Source organism: Lepisosteus oculatus, chromosome 24 (assembly GCF_040954835.1).
Source record: "Lepisosteus oculatus isolate fLepOcu1 chromosome 24, fLepOcu1.hap2, whole genome shotgun sequence".
Lineage (NCBI taxonomy): Eukaryota > Metazoa > Chordata > Actinopteri > Semionotiformes > Lepisosteidae > Lepisosteus > Lepisosteus oculatus.
The window spans coordinates 12,140,839-12,162,245 of record NC_090719.1 but is presented as its reverse complement, the minus strand read 5'-3'; the positions used below and the strand labels follow the sequence as shown (position 1 = coordinate 12,162,245).

General features: G+C 40.5%; 1 protein-coding gene across 2 annotated transcripts in view; it reads left to right on the top strand.

Annotated features, from left to right (window-relative positions):
- The window catches only part of rgs3a (regulator of G protein signaling 3a), a 67,874-nt gene that overhangs the window by 18,728 nt on the left and 27,739 nt on the right, over positions 1–21,407 (top strand). For both annotated transcript variants that reach the window (XM_069183311.1, XM_069183312.1), the window contains exons 2-3: positions 2,804–3,613; positions 18,128–18,172. In XM_069183311.1, the coding sequence (XP_069039412.1) occupies positions 2,804–3,613; positions 18,128–18,172 (855 nt within the window). The remainder of the gene's footprint in view (positions 1–2,803; positions 3,614–18,127; positions 18,173–21,407) is intronic.

Here is a 21,407-nt window from a genome sequence, read left to right as displayed (position 1 = left end):
ACACAGCATTGCTCCAAATTGCTGGAGATTTTTTTTATAGTACAATCTGAAAGAATCAAATGCACTAAAGTGAGTCATGCAACGGTGAATAGATTAAAGCTGAAATATTATTAAATTGCAGCAAAATCCAACACTGAAACTTTTTTATGGCAACTAATGGCACCATTCATTATAATATTTTCCCTTGTTTAGTGTTAAGCATAATAAATTCAAATATCTTGGCACATCTAATCGTTATTTGTACATTATTGTAGTGCACAACTGTTGAAAATCATGTGGAAAAACATTTGAAAACTGTGCTGAAAAGCATTATATATTATTTTGCTTAAAGTGCTCCCACATCTATATACAGATGTATTCCTTATACAAAAATACTTTATATAGTCAGTGGAACTGGGTTTAGTTTATATAAAGAAATGAAAAGAAATCCTTTGCCAAAAAAGCAGTTTATTCTAAATTCTGATGCATTAGCTTCGGGGCTCTGAAGGAATGAATAAGGATTCTGTCTGAGGAGCTGGGAATGCATTTCCTTGTTTTGTTTGGCCTAAGCCATCTCAATTTAGTTCACAAAGGTCTTGACACAGAACCTATTGCTTTCTTGTGGTGTGAGCACATACAGTATGCAGAGGATGTCTGTGTTGTGTTCCATCAGTGGGTTGAATAATTGTGGATTTCATATAATTATTTTCTGTGTGTAACAGTGGAATTCCACATTCTGTAGGTTTAATATAAGTAGGGATTTGGTAGGAGGTAAGGGTTCAACAATTTAGCTGAACTGATCACAATTCATAGTGATATTGACGTTTATGAGATGTTACTTCAATAAGGGCTTATACATTATTTTGGACTGATTATGTCTGTGTAAACATACGCTGTTTTTGTGGGGATCTATCATACAGTACTTTAGCCCCCTGGAGAGAACCCTATATTTGACTGTTGTCTTTGTTTTGCTCATTTATCTTATAATAAAATCCTACTTTCTTAGGGTTTTGTTTTCAATTACACTATATTGGAAGTCGATTTAAAAAGGGATGTTTTTGTCCGTCTTAATTCTTCCAACTAAGCGACTCATCACCTTCCTGAAGAAAGTGAACAATAATGCTGTTTCACTTATTATCACATTAAAGAGGCAAAGATGGGACATGATCACAAATAGCCTAAACTCAGACAAAATAGGTTTCTTGTTGCGTAACCAAAATCCTTTGCTGCAGTTAAAAAATAAGTTTAGCCTCTAGACTTTTCAAGGATTTTTTCATCTTCTTAGTGGGCAGAATTCTAAATCAGCTAAATAAACTAGAAGGAGGGGAATGTGAATCTCAGTGCAGGGGTTTTGTGTTACTTTCACAAGGTTTTGCATATCTACATTGAAATAGTTTGGGCATCTGGAGGTCAGAGCAGGGATATCAAGCTCTCACTGGCCTGACAACTCCACAACATCCATTATGAGGAAGGTCCTAACCAGCCAGTGTCTGTCCTGGAAAAACAGTGCAGAAGGTGGGACTATACCACGAATTGAACACTAGTCTGTGCAGGAGAAAGACAATTTAGAAGCACCGGTTATACAAACCAGTGTATCTTTCGGAGGTCTGAGGAAACATGAGGAGGTGAGAAGACCATTGCTAATTCCACACAAAGGGCATTCTAGATGGGAACTGGACCCAAGAGCTGTAAGGCGTGAACCCTAACTCCCACTCCACCATCTCGACCTTTTTCTAAACCACTCGTTTTTTTTTCCAAAAAAGGTTAAAACATGACTCTGCAGCCTTCATGCATAATGTAAAAACCTCTCTGGATTTTACTCTGGGCCCTAATGAATCATTTTCTAGTTGCTGAAATCCAGCAAACTCTGGTGTAACATGTGTGACTCTGCACGAGTCAATGCTACTCAAATGAGCTAAACACTAGCTGATTCCTTTTCACACAAACATCCATCTGCTGTTTACTATTTAATTTTGTTTAGTTTTTTTTGTAGTTCAGGTTTGTCTTAATTGCAGGCCTTAGTTCCTTACTTGGTTTCAGAGGATATTCCAGGAATAGGCTGTCTTTATACAGCGGAGAGAACTCTTCTATCATAATATTCTAACTGGAAACTAGCCTTTTTCTGGCAGTTTCAGGTATTATTTCTGTATCCTGAAGAAATAAATTCAAAAAGTTATTTGTAAAAAGCAATGAATAAGTAACCTTTAATAACCTTTACTGAATCCCATTTGCAAAAAGTATTTTCTATTGTTTTGTATCTGTAGTCTTGCATGTTCTAAACAAAAACAGTATTTTTGCTATTTAAATTTGTTTTTCTCTTTAGTTTAACACGTGCTACCTTTTTTTGAAGGATGTTGGTCTATGTGACTCTCGTCAAAAAACTGATTCTAGGAAAATCAAAGAGGAAAGGTGGTTGGCACTGCAGCCCGGTAGTTAGCATAGCTGTCTCGCTGTGCCTGTGGTCCTGGGTTCAATTCCTGGGGTGCTGTTTGCGTGGAGCTTGTATGTTCTCCCCATGTGTATGTGGGTTTCCTCCAGGTGCTCCTGGTTTCCTCCCACAGTCCAAAGACATGCTAGTAGGTTAAGTGGCTTCAGTAAAGTTGGCCGTTGTTTGAGTGTGTGTGTCCTGCGATGGACTGACGTCCTGTCCAGGGTGTTTCCTGCCTTGCGCCCATGGCGTTGCTGCTATACTGGATAAAGCAGTTTAAGATAAATGAAAAGGAGGATGGGTAGAAGAAAGGTAAAAGTATTTCTCTCTGTATTATCGGATTTCAAACCGAATGGAAGAGCGCTAACAAAACGCTGTTGAATTGTTTCATTCCAGATGCTGGAGCCGAAAGCGGATGGGCGCTGTGAGCAGGCCGCTATGGCTTCAGAGGAGGAGAATTCGGCAGGCAGCCCCTCCGAGGGGACCGCTCTGGGGAAAACTGAGGGAGACAAAACCCCCGTGGAGTCGAACACCCCGCTGGAGGAGGAGAAGAAGCCCTTCGGAGAGGAAAGCACTCCCGTAGAGGAGAAGACCCCCCTTGAGGAGGAGAAGACACCCCCAACGCCGCCGCCCTCCACAGAGGGCGAGGAGAACAACAGCTCGGGGGGGGACTCGGAGAGCTGGCACGCCGGGGGCCGAGAGGCCGAGAGCCCAGCCGAACGGGTGGACTCGGGCGTGCCGGCGTTCGTTATCCCAGAGCTGCGGCTCGACCGCTCCTTCAGCCAGAGCGCGGAGGCCCTGTCCTCGCCGGCGGACGGCGCCACCGACGAGGACGAAGAGGAGGAGGAGGAGGACGAGGAGGACGAAGAGGAGGAGGAGGAGGACGAGGAGGAGGACAGTGGCGGCGACGACGGCTACCTGGAGCGCAGCGACAGCAAGCGGCGCAGCATGATCGAGCCGTCCTCCTGCGAGAAGCACTGCACCCTCAGCGTGCAGAACTCGCTGCGCCGCCGCACGCACAGCGAGGGCAGCCTGCTGCAGGAGCCCAAGGCCCAGTGCTTCACCTCCGACAACGCCATCAACTGCCTGGAGAGCGACAGCGCCAAAGGCGGCTGGCTCCTCCCCTCCCCAAAGACCCTCAAGAAAGAACTGACCAAAAACGGGGGGTCCATGCACCAGCTCTGCCTCCTGTTCTCCGGACGAAAGGTAAGCCTCCCGCCATCATCCTGTCCCACGGTAACTCCTTCCTCGGCGTGGGAAGCGACTCGTGTCAGCCGCCGTTGAAAACAAATGGTATCTGCCAAAAAAGATAACAAATGCTAAAACGAGCATACTGTAGATCTGATCAAGATTATTGACCATCGTTGAGTAGTCATCAATCCGATGGAGCAGCTTGTGTTTCCTCGCGGGGTTTTTTCGGGTCTAAATTTTTACAGGTTTCCACTCACAGAGTAGCTGAAGAAGGGCCATAAGGATTGAGCAGTCTTCTTTCACTGTTGCTCTGTCTCTCTGAAGCAACACTCAAGTTCAATTAATCCCCTTACAGCGATACTGTACATTAGCAATCCTGTGCAATTAAAGTCAGGGGGGGGGGTCTCCATTATATTCAGTCGTTGTCCCAGTGAGAACTGCCAGGACCCCAGTGAATTTCATATGCAGCATCTGTGCTGCCTTTCTCCACCCAAGGGCTGCAAGTCACATGGGCCGTGGTGGTTTCACATGCTGCTAGTGAGGAATTTAACCAAGATTACCACGAGGATGATTGAGGGGCTCTACGTTTGGGCCCAGACAGCCTTTAAGGAAGGGGAAGGTTGAACATTGAAATCAGAAATGTGTTCCGGATTGCGTGACCTGGTTTCGGCGGAGTGTTATTTCTTCCACATTTCTTCCACTTTGGAGCTTGACAGCAGGACACAGCGGAGGAGAGTCTGGGTCGAAAAGCAAATGGAAAAACTTACCTGAGGGAACATAAGTGCAAATTAGATTTTAATATAGATACACGTAGTACTGGAACAAACAAAATAAAATGCAGGGGGAAAGGGTAGCCAAAAGCAATTAAAAAAATACAGTGAACAGATTTCCTTCGGGAGCTTGGAACCTATCAGGGGATGGAGTGTTTGTTCTACTGATGTGGGAGCACAGAAAAGCCACTTGCATTGCCAAAAAAATGTGGATGTCTATGAACTATGAACCAACAAAATACATATCTTTTGATAATACAAGCTTTAAATATTCCACACCTCAATGTGCCCAAAGCAAGGACAATTCCTGCCAAAAGCTCACACCCCAACACCCCAACATTAATTCATAAGGTAGTACAAAAATTCAGGAAAACACCCAGTATTTACCTTAACAGTGAGAACAATTCCATAGTTTGCCAAACACTAGACTATCTGGGCTGAAGCAAACCTGTATGATAGTGGTAACATTCAGGCAGTGTCTAAATAAACCATGTATTCAAGTTATTTTTTTAAACAAATGCTAAAGGGAAAGTTACTTCAGACGTTTACATCACCCATACAAAAAGCTTGACAGGTTTTCCTGTTGCTGGTTCTCTCATCATTGAAATATTTTTTTATTTATAAATATCCTGATTCTGTTCATCTGGGAAACCAAAACCTGTGTAACATGTTTCAATGAAATAAGTTTCATTGATGTTCTATCTCAGAGCTTAGGCTCTCCAGAAAGTACAGTATCTAGCTTCACAACAGATATAATGTACAGTATAGCTCAACTGTCGACTGCCCGTTTCACATTTATTGTTTAAAACATCCTGTGCTTTTTTACTGTAAAAATGTAATTGTCATTTCCTGAGACTAAAAAAAACGTGCTATTGCTTCATACAACATCTTCGGAGAGAACAGCCCCAATGAAATCTTTTGCAATTGCTGAGTGCCACCTTGTGGTATGCTTGAGAAATGCTTTAAAAAAGTAAAATGTCTTCAGAAGGTTAAATATTCCACTGTAGCGCCGCTGTCCCAGATTGGTATCATCACATGTCTATTAATACTTCAAGCACAGGTTTTATAAGCAGAGAGAAGCAAATCTAACCAAAGGACAAATGACCACATTAGACTTTTAAACTTCCATATTCGAGAAGCCTTCACTTCCTGACAGAACTTCACAGAGACCTTTTCCGTTCACCATTCTCACAACACCAGGCATTCATATACTTCCAAGATACTTCTACCTGTTTTTCTTTTCTAGAATTGTTGTTTTTTTCTTTGATTCCTTTTTTAGGATTGCATCTCTTAAAAGTCTTTCCTCTTCACCTTCTGTCCAGGCAGGTGTGAGCAGTATACCAACTCTCTAGACAAATCACTAACTTCACAACACTCAGCTGTGGTAGTTTCCATGTCATATACTGTATGTATGTACTGCATATGACTGGTGTGCAGTCAGCTCTCATTGTCTCTCATGTTTGCTGTATTTGAATCATATCACGGTACTTATAGGCTTTGCGAAATTTCCTAGTGTGCAAGCTCAGCCGGTGAAAAATTAAACTCCTTGGGTGCATCTGGAGGAAACCTTGATTTTGTTATGCCAGTCTCAGATGTCAAACATCGGAATCTCTGAGTCCAGTCTGGAGTTTGATCCCTGGTTGGTCACACTGAGGAAGGATATGAGCCTATAAGAGAAGTAGCTCTGGGCCCTCCTATCTAGACAAGCTCTCCTTACTGTGTCCTTACTGCTAGCATTCCTTGTGCTTGCTTCTGATAAACACCCATGTACAGTTCTTAGTTCTTATGAAGCGCTATTATGATCACTTCACTGGCCATATGCAATTTCTTGTATTAGGAATTTGTCTTTTTTTCCGCATACCCCAACTTGCTCTCCATGAGACACACAGACAGGGAGAGAAGCTGGGGGTCAGAGCACAGGGTCAGCCATTTATACAGCGCCCCTAGAGCAGTTGGGGTTAAGGGCCTTGCTCAGGGGCCCAACGGAGTAGGATTCCTCTGCCGGCCACGGGATATGAACCGGCAACCTTCCAGCCACAGGCGCAGATCCTTCGCAGGTCTTTCTCAAAGACTAGCGCACAGAGCAAAAGTAGTAGAGAGTTTAGACAGCCTCACAGCATCACTGAAAAACTGGCCAGCAACCTCCACAGTGCCCTTCATCTGCGACACATGGCCGGTTCTGCTACACGCGCAGACCATGTCAAGACACAACAGCAGATGTCCGTATGGAGTCTGGCTCCAGGCGGTTTTCGAGGTCATGAAAGACTATAGTGCCAGGAAATTAATCAAAACGGAATGTCTCCAATTAATTCAAGGGAGTAATGTTGTTGTAACGTTGAATACCAGCGTGATCAGAACCCAGGGCCAGATGTTTTGAATGCCTGGGAGTGATGAAATTCTGTGTGGTTTTGTTTCTTTTCCTATTAGATGTCTGTGTCCGTAGGGCTGCTGAGGTATTTGACTGGCATTCTGGCTGGCTGCCTTTTGTCCTCCCCAAGAAATGATAAACTACTTTGAATACATTAGTTTATTTCCATGTTTGAAAAGGGCATAATTTTGCTTTACTTCCTAGAAGCATTTCATACTGCTCTTTCCTGTGGCACATCTCTGGGAAGTGTGCTCAAGGAAAATTGTTTTGTAAGTTTATTTCAGTTTAAAAAGACACCTGCACAACCAACTGCTTTATTCCATACACATCTTTAATTCATTAGACTGAAATATTGGTAACTTTAGAAGTATGCATTAAAAATGACTGATATTTTGAGTGCAGCAAAGAACATTAAACAATGGTACTTTTATCTTTCTGATAATCTAGAAAACAACAGTTTTTCTGCTTGCAAAATATTTAATCAAATCTACACAGCAAAGGAGGGGACAGAAATAAATTTCAGACTAAAGTCACAAACATCCAAAATCAATATACCCATGTGAGATATATTCAACGTCTTAGGATTTGAACAGGTTTAGTGGACAATGGTTTGAAATTTGGAAATATTGTAAAGTTGACAATGTGTAAGGAAGCAGAGCCTGAAATAACTTTCTGTTATACCACCTACAGTAGATTGAGGGAATCTGTAAGTACTTTGTTCTCAAGATCCCAGGTATGAAAATAAATGCAAAGAGCAGCCTAGTCACCTGAAAGATGATTTCTCTCCCATTATATATCCCTTGAGCTGGTGTATCATGCTTGCCCCCTGTCCTTTTAAGTCAGCATCAGTGTGTCATTTCTGGGAATAAAAAACTGCAGTTGACCCACTGAGTCTATTGCTTTATTATTATTAATGTTTAGTTAGAAGCCCTCAGTCCTCTGTTTTGATTAAGACAAGTACTCTCTGCTCTCAAGCCTGGAAACGTCTGCTGGTTTTCCAAGCTCCGATGTCTGTTCTCTTATTAAAAGAGAGCTCCAGTGGTACGCACGCCTGCACAATTTCTAATGCCGCTAAAAGGCCAATGGAAAGGTTTTCAGCGAACTTGTGTTATGGGACAAAACATTCTTAGAAATGACTGAATTCACTGTACCTCTCTATGGCATGGAAAAAGCAGTTTGCCAACGAAACACCAAGTATACTTCTCTTGTACAGTAATTGTAGATTGTAAATAATCCACACTTCTGCACAATAATGGGAATAGTGGCCTGTGTCTCATACAGACACATAAAACATTTTACAGGACACCGCTGGATAAATATCTTATTCAAGCAACTTTCTTCCTGAACTTTGTGAACTAATTGCCCAAACAAAGAGTGAATGTGATGTCTGTTGTCTTCTAGACTATTGTTTTTGACTGTTCTAACAAATCCGAGTCATGCGAGTCAGAATTATTGAAACACTTGCTCCTGGCACACTTTGTCAGATCTGTTTTGTCCACTGCTAAAAGGAATATCTTTACCGTCAGGCTTGTGCAAAAGAATTAATTGCACCTAATTTTTTTTTTTTCAAATGATAGAAGACAGTTGTTATTTGAAAACAAAATATTTTATATATTTAATAATCTTTTTATTAAATTAGTGGTTTGTAACAGGCAGCACGGGAGCACAGGGTTAGATTTAGGAGCTGGCAGCACTTGGGCCTGGCTTCTGTCCTGGTGGAGCTATCTGTGTGGAGTGCATGTTCTCCCCATGTCTGAGTGGGTTTGATCTGGGTGCTGAGGTTTCCTCCTACAGTACCAAGACATACTGATAGGTTAATTGGCTCCTGGGAGAATTGTCCCTGGCGTGTTACCTGCGATGGACTGGCGCCTGTCCACGGTGTAGTCTGCCTTGTACCTGCTCTGACTGACCCGCAACCCTGTACTGGATAAAGCCGTTAGAAAAAAGATAGATGGATGATCTGTAAAAAAGGTATGACATCATTTAGAAATGTACTGAAGTGCCAAACGTGCCCTTTTGGCGAGGTCATTATTCAACAGGGGGTCTTGCCTTCATTGCAAAAAAAATGCTGTGTTCAGGGTTCTTAAACAATATTTCTCATAATGCAATGCAAGTCATCTAAGGGGGTCCACTTAATTAAATTTGTCTTCTTTAAATGTTTTTTTCATTGAAATTGAAGACATGTTACAGCCTTGCAATCTGAAACTCATGAAGTCCTCTTGTTGGAATTGCTATGACAGCATTCCCACAAGCCGCCACCAGAGGGAGCAGTATATTCAGCTTGAATGGGTGGCCTGGGTTCATCCACAGCTTGCATCCCCTATTTCACTGCATGACATGCTTCTGTTATTACTTTCAGAGTGCATGCCTTGTTTTGGTCACAAGTTCAAATGACTTCTCGGAGGTTGGCGAAATTGTATTTTCCCTCGATAGTGCTGCTTTCCGTGCATTGATGTTTTTCATCAACATTAAATTATCTTATTAGGACTCATGAGCACCCTTCCCATCAAATAAATAGATTGCTGATGTTGCCCAGGAGCTTTGAACAGAGTGAACTCCCCAGAAAAGATTAAAAAAACAAAGTTCAACATGAATTTGTGCCTTAAATGGTGTCATGTTCGGAGGAAAGAACGCAAACCCAGTCCTCATTTGTTGGTAATAGGAGATTTCTGGGCAGTTTTGCTGCCTACTGACGTAATCTCTCCAGTTTTATACAGCCATGAGCGGGCCATTATTTAAAGGCTGTCTTCTCCTCTTCATAAAACCTCCATATCATAAAATTTTATGTACACGAAAAATTATTATGTTTTTACCAGGAACTGTCCTTTTGAAAGCCCTTGCTCTGTTTAAATCGTAGCATAAAACGTATTAAACAAGTCTCTGCACTGCCTGCAACCAATAATAACAATATGCTCATTTAGATTTAAAGACTTTGTCTAATTCAGGTTGACTGCAGGCGTTTTGTTTTTTGTTTTTCCAATCTGTGCTGTAAAGTCCTTCCAGTTTGGAAAAAGTCATTGAACTGCTTTTGTTTCATAGAAATCGGTTTTGAAACGTTTTTCTAAAGTTTTGAATCAATGGGCTGTAGCTTCAGAAAAGAGTCATGAGGGTTTTTTAAAAAAAGTAATATTGAAGAAATGGGACTGGCACATTATTTCAATAATGTGTGTTTACTTTCGTATATACTTAAAGTTTAACATAAACCTCATACCTGGTCCATTGGTTACAAATCCTCACACCAGGGCCAGTTTTCCCAGAGGCAAATTAACTTACCAGTCTGTTTCTGGACTTTGGGAGGAAACTGGAGCACTCAGAGGAAGCCCACATGCAACAGAGAGAACATATAAACTCCACACAGACAGCACCCCAGGAATTGAACTCAGGACCCCAACTAAACACTGAGCTACCATGCTGCCCTATTCATATAATACCTATAGAAATCTCAGTTACATTTGCACAAATTTACACCATTTCACTTAATGCATTGTGACTGGTGTCTGTGTGATGCTTAATGCACATGTCAGAGAATTAGTGCTGTGGTGCCCTTCTGTGAAATTAGTAACAATAAAATGATGGCATTCAGTTCGGGTTTAGTTTCCTTCCTCCTGTTATTTCTGATAATTCCTATTTGCACTTGAGTCTCTTTAGCTTTAAGCTCAGCCAGAATAGATGTTCATCCTTACTTGGGTGCTGATTTGCTCTGTCAGATGCGCTTTCATATCTAGAACGACCTCTCAGGATTATCTTGCATCATTACATCTGCATCAGCGCCTCATGCGTTATGCTATCTTCCCAGAAACGGTGAAAAAGAGGTGAAAATACATGGGTTTGCTTGCTGAGGTTTCCTGGGCATGTTGTGATGAAGTATTGCTGTTTTGTTTTGTGTGACAGGGCATTTTTTATGAGCCATACCCTGGGAGACAAACTCCCACAAACAGTGAAATCTTTCCACATGTCTTCCAGTAACTTACTGTAGTTCTGCAAAGGGTCTCCTTTGCTAAGTAAGCAAAAAATTTACTTATTACAAAGCTAGGATGCCTCTTCACATTTGTAAAGATATGTGTCTTCTTTGTACTGTTAAATTACCTATAATAAGTCTACATTACAAAATTCTTTCATTTATTTTATATTTGCTTGAAACATCAACACAATATATTTCTAAAACAATCCACCTCTAGTATTTAGATTAACCCTCTATAAACAGAGTTAATGAGCAATACAAGCTGCTATGAAATCATCTTTTGCCAGGATAGAAAAGGGCAGGACTGTTTCTTTGTTTTGGAATAATTTATCAAATACACAACATTATTCCCAAATTTAGAAGTACATTATTCACAAAATCCTTCGCTGAGCTTCCCCTAAAACCTAAAAAATCAAGCCAATCAAAAATACACAGCAACAGAGCAAAAAGTCCTTGATAAGTAGCTTTCTTCTGCATCAGGACGTCACAAATTTGGTGGAAAATTGTGTATTTTTTTATGTCCGCATTTTCTTTTTGTTTTAAAAGCAGCATTGTACAGTATCCTATATAACAATGCACACACTAAGCAGAAAAGAAGCTCTTTTCTCCTCACTTGTCTCCTTGGGAAGATGCCTACGACTTTGTACAAGTCTAGACCTTGGAGTTTCATTAAAGCTGGTTAATCCCTTCCTGTCGAAACTTCCATTCCTTGCTTTTGACTTTAATAATTTAAGCGCACTTGTTTTTTTTTTTTGAGGCTTTTAATATTTCTGAATAGATGTGGCTAAGGGCATTCAGTGCTGTGCTGGGGGTGGATATGATAAATTTGTTTGCCCTGATAGATCCTGTAATAAATTCCTGTCTGTAAGCCAGAGTGTTTCTGTCACTCTCATTGCAGTGTTGCTTCAGGCTACCAACTGTGGAAGATTAGATATCCGGCAGCTTTAATTTATGTGACATTAAGGAATAAAATGTTCCTAAAGCATGTATATTTGATACCTGTTCAGTATACAATATTGTGCTAGAATATTCTGAAGCTTTTGTTTTTTAAATGATATGGTAAGTAATATGCTATGTTTGCCACTCTTGTGATTTGCATTAGATTTTCTTAGTATTCATGCCCATCTGTACATGCATATAGCATGTTTGTCATTTCCTTTATAGACACCATTTCTACATTTGGTGGCAATGTAAGGCACACATTGCTGTATCCCTGAGAGCAATATTACTTTAAACCATGTCTTGCTGTTAGAAGGTAGACACATCTGTGTTAATTTAGAAAGTGTTTTTATTCTAGGTCTTTTAGAGTAGTGCTGTCCTGCTGCGATTTTCTGTAGATGTAACTTTGCAGTAGTGTCAGTGATGAAAAATATCACTGATTATGAAGAAACTGCTCTGGCCTGCAGCCGGTCAGGCAGACTAACATATAAGAAGAACTGTTGATCAACTTGGCTGCAGAGAACGTGGTAATCAAATATGAAATACTGCAGGATAACCAACTTGTTTAGTATCACATAGCAACAGTCTCCATGAGAGATGGTTTCTGTGACGAAAGCACCAAAGAACCAGGCTGAGAACACACAGAGCCTTTCCACAGAATGACGCACTACGCAGACAGCACACTGGAATAAGACACTCAGCCCAGACCAAAAAGTTAGGCACGGGCCCATCTTATTCAGCAGCCCTGTCTTTCCTTCCAGAGCTTCACACCCTGAGTCTGTAGCGTTTGGTTTACTGGTAAATTACAAGTGTGCACTTCAGTGCTTGGCTCGGTTTCTTGCCTTTGATTGTAATGTGAAACAAGCCAGTATTCTTAAGCAGAATGTCAGATGTTAAGAGCTTGCTGGACGCGGTTCACCCATTAGGGCTGTCCAATCCCTGTCAAGGCGAATATGCAGCTCTTTACCCCAGCTCGGCTCTTAACCTTCTCAGCTCTTTTAATAACATTGGCGGGACCAATTGAACAGCACTCTCCTGAGTGCTTAATGTCTTCATGTGCTGCTTCATTTACTGCTCACTGAGTTTTGAAACCCCTTACCTAAATTATATCCAATTCAGTGCTTTAATAAATCGTGGGGTGTTTTTTCAGTTTATATATACTGTATCACAGATGCTCAGATTACTCCCTCCTTATCATGTTATTACTCTGATATCACTGACTACTACTGTAGGTTAGAAGCGGTTTTCATGTTTTGTTTTGGTTTTCTGACAGACAAAATGTAACTTACTAGTAACCTGTCAAATTGTACCATAAGGCATGTTGAAAGCTTTAGACTCAATGGATCATCCTGTCCTTGTGCAGCGACAGACAGTGCTATACAAACATCTGGGTTATTCTGTTCAAAAGCATTACTTACTGTTCTTTTTAATTGCATATCTTCTAGGTTTAAATATAACGTAACCACCATGAACAGGCTAGGAGAGAAAATTAGTAAGTCATAGTTTTGATGAGTATATTATTTCCACCTTCTTCTTTTCCGAGATTCTCCAAACGTTTAGTCATTATGTTGGTGTAAAATGGAAATATTGTTTAAAGGAACCACATGTTATGTAAAGCATTCCACAAAGCGGTTAGGACACTTAGTTTTTGCAGATGCTAGCTGGCCTTAATTGGATTCATAGCAGACTTTTAGGATGGCCCTTCCTTCTCAAACACTTTTTCAATTATTCTCCAGAAACCCTTTTGCTGTATCTAACTATGCTATCCTGGAGTTATTTGTAATCTAAAATGACAAAATTATATGGATTCGACACTTTTGCACAGTACTGGAATTTTCCCCTATCCCCCCTATAGAGTACAGTATAACTACAATTTCCCCCTGTACCAGAGTGCATTCTATTGATCCACCCTGGGGATGAAAGGAGGCTCATTCAGAGCCTCAAAATGATGTTATTGTCCTGACTTGGGAAACCAGCTTGTAGTTGGGTTCTTTTAAAGCTGTGCTGTGTTCAGAATTGAGAACTGGTGTCCACAATCAGACCGTTCCAGTCATCTCCACGTCTACCAGTTTTATACCACTGTGTGTATGTCTTTCGGGAACAGGGATCACCTTACAACCTGAATGGCTTCTGGTTTCATTTAAACAGCTGAACATGGGCATGGGGCTCTAAAAAGGAAAGGCAGACTGTATAGAATGTATAGTTTGTGTTTCTGAAGACATTACTACACACTTCCCTTTGACTGTGAAATCTAAGATGAAGTTCACAATGTGGTGTCAAGACAAGAAAAAGCCTTCAACAGGCAAACAGCTGGTTAGCTTCCTGTCTAGCACCTGTCCTCAGACTATGCTCCTTCCTTTCAGTGTAAAGTTATCTTATCCCTAGGTTTTTTTTACTTTGTAGTCTCCTCCTATTACTGTCTGCTCCTTATTTTCTGCTCCATTTACAGTAGTGTGGCTAAATCTTTTCTTTCTGGTAAATTCTATATCTAGGATTAAAAGCAATCGTAACTGTCCCTGTTTAAACCAGTTGATGTATTACCCACGCTGTGCTCTCTCCTGTTTGGGAATTGGTTTAGTGGGGTAGTTGTATAGGACAGTGAACCAGAGGAACTGAGAACCACACTAGACATGGATCTCTTCCCTGTGCCTGTTAATGATCCTCCATCCCAGAAGCACATGTTTTAAGATTACTGTATATCAGCATACACAATATGGATTTGAATTTTAACAGAGAGGGTTAATGCTGTAATTTGTAATTCCTGTGTTATTTGCTTTGCTGTAACATCTCTCTTTTTTTCTTAATACTGCAATACCCAGTTTAGCTGTTTCCTAATCCCCAGAAAACGTATCAATTATTTTTTATTTTACTCTCATTGCACTGGGACTATGAAAAACTGAACAGCTGATAAAGTTCCTAATTGGCAAATAATGGAAGAACTGTATTTCACTTTATCTGGTATATCACCTCCATTAAAATCAGAAAACTAAATGGGATTTGCACTTTAATACAAAGTAGCCTAGGAAGAGTGGGGGTGAACTGAAAAAGAATATGAAATTAATTTTTATCACAAATAGATATTAATAATACAAGGCTTTTACTTAGAGAACCATATCGTTCAGTTTTCACCATGAAAGATCCAGAAAGATAGATGGTAGAAGAATAACAAAGCAGACTCTTTGGTGCATTGACGTTTTCTGCATCAAGAAACTTGAAAATTTCCTGTTCCATCTCAGAACATGGTGGAGTCATGGAGGCACTAAACACTAAACACTAAACAAAACTGGACATACACCTTGTACCCAAAGCAACGCAGCAACATAATGTAACTTAAAAGCAGCTCTGAGGCTCTTCAGCTTCCATTCTACCTGATAAAACTCCTTATTTTTAATCAAAGCTGATAGCACCAATTTGGGAGCTGAAAACACCTGACTGCTGCCAGAAATACATTAGCAGTATTTTTTTCCCTACAGTTCAATGAATAATTATTTAAGAGGAAAGAAGCAAAAAACATTTACTTATATACAAGTACAGTATCTGCAATCTCTTATCCAAGCCTTGGGCTCACTGCAAATACAGTTTGGAGTTCAGTTTTATAGCAGGTTTGGAATGTATTTAGAATACAGTAAAACTGTATTCCTAGAACGTTTCGAGTAAATTATGACTTTTTTATTATAAGGTTTTTGTCTGTGGAAAGTCAATTTTGACATTTGGGTGGCTGTATCTTTGGAACTACAGTGCAAGTTTTCCCTGAAAAAATCCTCACTGACATCACCTTTTCTATGGAGAAGAGTATGCGAACCGATTCCTCTTCTAAAAGCATAATTTTACACAACATCATGGGATATTTCTTTCCTGTTCTGCATTCATTTATTCTGCTGGTGAGCACTGGAAAAAGAAATGACATCAACGCAGGAAAACACAAGCAAGAACAGGAGAAACAGAACAAAATGTGACCTCCTCAGACCACAGTCTTTCCATGCTACCTGAACAGTTTCCAGCTGGTTTCAGTCATTTTCTGACCTTACGGGGTCTTTTGAGTATGGTGTGGGGAAAAAAAGCTGTGTGGGGGATATTTTAAAACGGATGTGTGAAGTGGAAATCTGTAATATGAAAGATTACTAAAACAAACCATTCTCACACCCATACTGTTTCTAAATTGGCAGTTTCTAGATGAGAAGTGATCCCCGTGGATTTAAATGAGAGAGAACTGTCTCTTACTTTGTGGTTTTATTTTTATTGTGGAATATCAGTGATTCCATAGGAGAAATGTGTTTGAAGTGAGTCGAGAACAAGCTACACAGTGTCCCAGCTGATATCCTGGCCTTTAGCAACAAGAGGTACAGTAGCTATTCCAACTAAACAAGCAAGATAAACCAACTCGTCCTCTCGTTTGTACACCTTATGTTCTTATGGAACAGTAAAATCAAGTTATGTTACGAACTGGATCCTTCAAAAAACATTTTTTTAGTTGATTCAAGCCAGAAGAAGGGCTAATTATTAATCACACACCCGAAGAAGGCTCCACGGCTGAAACATTGCGTTTCCTTTCTTTTCTTTTCAGCAGGGAATAAACGCATAACCAGTTCCTCTGCAGTTTATGCACACTGACGTTTTGAACTGTCACAGGGCACATTATTTTTTGTGCTGGTAAATAAGAAAGAAGGTTAAAAAACTGCATCTTATAACCAGGGTCAGAAGTATTATACATGAGGGAGAACTTCAGCTGAATTACAAATAAGTGATTGTACCTGTGTTCATTACCACTATTAATCTGTTACTCCTCATGCTTTAATAACTAGCTCAGTATAGCACTATGAGACTGTCTGTGTACGTGATGATCAGAGAAAAGATGAGAATAACTGGAGTTTAAGATAAAGCAGAACAGTGAGATAATAATCTGAGTGATAGTTTCCAAGGGGAAGTTTGAAAGGCAGCAATCTGTGAATTGAAACGATTAGAAAGAGAATGTGTGAATCCAATCTATGGAAGATTTTGGCTTTAGATGTCTTTCTTCGCTTTGAATCGATGTGAAAGGATACAGAGAGATCAGTGTGGTAATGCTTAGGGGAGGTAACACAGTGGACAGTCTGGAGAGAATTTAGATCCTTGCTGCTCTGATGGTTTCCATGCCTCCCAATATAAATGGCAGGACACCTTATGCACATACTGTAACTAAAAACAGTTGGGCAAGCATGATGCATTCATGGGGATCCCGGATCAACAAGAGCACTAAGTATTTGTAGGTGATACAGTCTTCTTTTGAAGAAAAAAGTGCCTGGCATGAATTGTCCTGGCTGTGAACAATTGAGTGAACCATTTGAAACAGCTGCCCTGATACAATGTACGGTACATTTAGTTAAACATGCATAATGTTTATACTGTATGCACACATAGAGAACATTTTCTCTTTGCTGTTCTGCTGGTAAATACAGGTATGATCACAGTTATACACCTAAACCGTACTGCATTTTATCTTCGTAAGAGCTCAGTAAGTCACTTTGGCTATTCACACACATGTTTCTCATTAAAAAAAACAACTCATAAATCTTTTCAATTCAGAGGAAGAAGACAAATTAATTAGATGCAGAAAAGCAACAGGTGTTAGTGATTGGTACTGAATTTAAATGCATTACTCTGTATATCTATCATTCTTTGTATAGAAACGTAACTGTCACCTTGTCAGTATTTAATGACTTTGGCTTTTGTTTGCGTCATGGTTTTTTTATATCGCTGGAGATTTTACAATTTATCAAGTACAACTGACATTACTTATGGATCAATTTCATTAAATATGGCAAATAATTTGCCTTTGAAATGTTAGCCTGCAATTACAGTAGAGTCCTTTAAAAAGCTAATATTTGTCTTTAATATGTTGTTGTTATTATTATAGGTCATACTTAAATTCTGCAAACCTTGCTTTGGCTTCTCGAATATTGCAAGCCAAGTAGAAGCTTCTGCTTTTACTATGTAGGACTGGCTCACATCACACAACACCATTTCGGCTATCAATTGTAGTGACACCTCGCTCTGGGTTTCATGAAACTCAAATCCTGGAATGCCTGCTGTCGAGAGGCACAAACAGAACTTTTTCTCTGTACTGTTCTGCCGGTAAGCGCAGGCAGGCACTGTGTTGTGGAGTTATGCAGGAGATACTCACGTAAGCCCCACGCTGGAGTGCTGCAGAGAGGGTAGGGACTGTTCCCGGAGGTTGTTTTGTACATATCTCAGGACCTGGGAAGGGCAGGGTGCTTCTAAAAATACAGCTACTGTACTTTAGGTTTTTTTTTTACCATTTCATAATGAGGTTCAGGGCAAAGAGCAGTAGACGGGAATCTCAGTAAATAAAGGCCCACCAAGTTTACTTCAGCTCAAGGCTGACGCACGGAAACCCATTGCTCAAACACCCCAAAAAACGCAAAGAACGTAAGTGGTGCTGTTATCCACAGATAAAGCTATATTGTGTGTATTTTTTTTTTTTGTTGTTGCAGCTTTCAGACCCAGTTCATTTCCTACAAAACTGGCAGAGGTTCAAGGTCAGTGATTGCATGAGTCTCTCTGGTCAAGTACCTTCTAATGTTTGCAGGTTTTGTTTTTATACACTTCTAGCCTTGAGAGATGTTTCTCCTGGGTCTGGAAATTGAGCAGAAAACAACATACTGGAATAGAAATCAGTCAGACAAAAGTTTACAAGGACTTTGACATGACGGAATTCAAAGTTGTGTTTGGCAATTTTGAGTTCTCTATCTAATATGACTTTCTGACTGTGGCCTTACCCTTCTTCGTTGTGACAGTGTTTACAACCACTTTGCTCTTTACCTTTGTATTGGTGGAATAAGGAGAGAAGAAAATTGTTTACCATTTTACGTGAGGTAATTATTATCTAATATTGTTCTTCATTTTACACAGAACCATATAACATATAATAGTGTAAGAACTAGCAGTATTGCCTGTGATTCTGGAAAATTTTAAGATTTTAAATCTCTGTCAAAGCAGATCTGTATGTAATACTACACTGGTGCACCTCTTATATAAGATATATACAGTAGCATTGCTTGGCTTCATGCTACCTGACACTAGTCTCTATACCCAGGCTGTAATCATTACACAACTACAGTATCGAGCACTGGAAATTTGGTTAATAACATCAAAATGGGAATGAACATTTAGATACTGACTGCTAAGAATATTGCGTAGTTCAATTATACATTTCACATGGAACAAGTAAAGGAAGTTATTCCATGCTGAAAAGAGAAGGAAACACAACATTTCAGCCTTCTTCACACCCGAAGAATGCTCCACAGGCAAAATGTTGTGTTTCCTTTCTTATTTTTTCAGCATGGAATAAACCTTTACTTGTTCCTTTGTAGCCTATGCATGCTGACGCAGCTACCTCCTTGAACTACAGTACCTCCCTACCAGAAAACACAGAAAATGGTAATAGAAGCCTTCTCTTCTCTTGTGGATTCCTAAATGGCTCAACTAGTTAAGTCACTTGCCCAGACTCGGGTTGAGTTCTTTGATTACAGGTTCAAACCTGGCTACTAGTTGACTGTAACCATGAGTAGGTAGAGTGATATTAGTCAGTCACAGCTCTCCTGGCAACAGAGCAACCCCTGTGGCCTCCTGCGTGCATGCAGTCTTGTGGTGTTGTCAGTGAGAGATTTGTAGCTATAGGAATAATAACAAATCTTTTTGAATGGCTGTAACTAAAATATTCATTTACGACACCCCATTAATCCACACCACACAGCCCATGTCATGAGCCTGAATATTCCATGAAATAGCATTTGGTGGTGTGGAGTAAAAATACCTCTGGAGCATGAAAGGATTTGTTTGGTGACATCCAACGTCCAGGTTAAGTGTCATGTAACCTATATAAATAACTTCAGCGAATTACTTCAGAAGGAGAAAATGCTGCAGCAATTTCCCTGTCAGGGTTCTATGAAACCCATGAATCTGGAATGGTGCACCAAATTTCAGCCGTTCCACCCTGGTGAGTGCTTAAAGTAAATCAGCCTATTTATCACACTAAAATATTTCAGTTCCATCTTTCCAGTTTGGAAAATAACCACCTTAAGACATTTTTCAAATAACTGTTGTAAGCCATTGTTGGCAAAACTAAAGGACTGGGTTTATGACTGAACCAACAACAATAATAATACATTCTTTATGCTTACATAGTGCTTTTTTGGACACTCCACTCATGGGGACTCTCCTCCACCACCACCAGTGTGCAGTCCCACCTGGTTGATGTGACGGCAGCCATAGTGCGCCAGAACGTTCACCATACACCAGCTACAGTATCACTGAGTACAGTATCAAGAGGCCAGAGTAATGCAGCCAATCCATAAATGGGTATAATTAGGAAGCCATGATTGGTAATCATGGGTTTATGAAGAAATTTGGCCAGGACGCCGGGGTAACACCCCTACTCTTTTTGAGAAGCGCCCTGGGATTTTTATTGACCACAGAGAGTCAGGACCTTGGTTTTCCGTCTCATCCAAAGGACAGCGCCTATTTACAGTATAGTATCCCCCTCACTATACTGGGGCATTAAGACTCACTCAGACCACAAGGTGAGCACCCCCTGCTGGCCCCTCTAATACCTCTTCCAGGTGCGATCTTAGCTGAGTCTCCCATCTAGTTACTGACCAGGCTCACACCTGCTGAGCTTCAGTGAGTTGCAGAGTGATATAGCTTTTATCTGAGTTGTCCAATAACTGACCTATGATAAATTACTAGTAACATTCAGTTAGTTGCTGGCATTGCAACAGAATGTGCTATGCTGTCCTCTCTGGTGAGTAGCTGGAGCTGTGTAAAGCACAACAGCTTCTGTTGCCTTGAGCAGACCCTGGCTGTTTTTAGTCTATTTCACACCTGGGCCGTGACCTAGATGAACTCTTCAGGGGGTATGACTGTGAGAAAGATTTAGGTTAGACTGGAGCTTTATAATTCAGAAGAGGTTTGTTCTAGCAGACAGAGGCAATTACATGTTCTTTTAAGTTAGAGAAAAAGGGGCAAAAAAATTAGAATTTGTAAATCTTCTGTGTTTTGCTTTCCTCACGTCATCTGAAGTTAACCAATGGAAAGTGAGCAGATGTGGGTGATACAGGTGAATCCTCCCACAACCTTACCACCCCTGCCACCCATACAATGCACTGACGTGCCTCACTTTCTCTCCTGCCCCTGCACTGTAATAACCAGGCCTGATCCGTGTTGACCAGGTGACGGGACTTTGTTTTAAATATTTAAGATATTGTAAAAATGTCAACAAGATTATCAAAAACTAAGAAACAAAAAAAAAACAAAATACATAAAAACACCTACAAAAAACCCACCTAAAAAACAGTCAGACAAAGCAAAACGAAAAGCTCAAACTTGCTTATGCTTTTTTACAGTTTTCTTGTTGAGGTGAGAATTAGTCAAAATCTATGAAAGAAGTAATCACAGAATGACTGGATGTGCAAAACAATCAGGGATGGGTACAAAGCTTTCTAAGTAACAGCTGAGTAAAGGAACCCTCTCAATTGTAATAGGGGTGGGCATCTTACCGAGCCAGCTGTTGACACAGGGTCCAATGACCCATTTCAGTTCGTTACGAATGTTTGTTTCGGCCACAACCGTTCTGAAGATCTGTGCCGATTGTTCTCCTTTTGCTAGGCTGAGCAAAAAGGTTGCCTCTGAACCACCAAAGAGGTCTAGTTCAGGTGTGTATCCTTCCCAAGCACTTCCTGAGTACCAGCGCAATATAACGACACAAACGTTCTA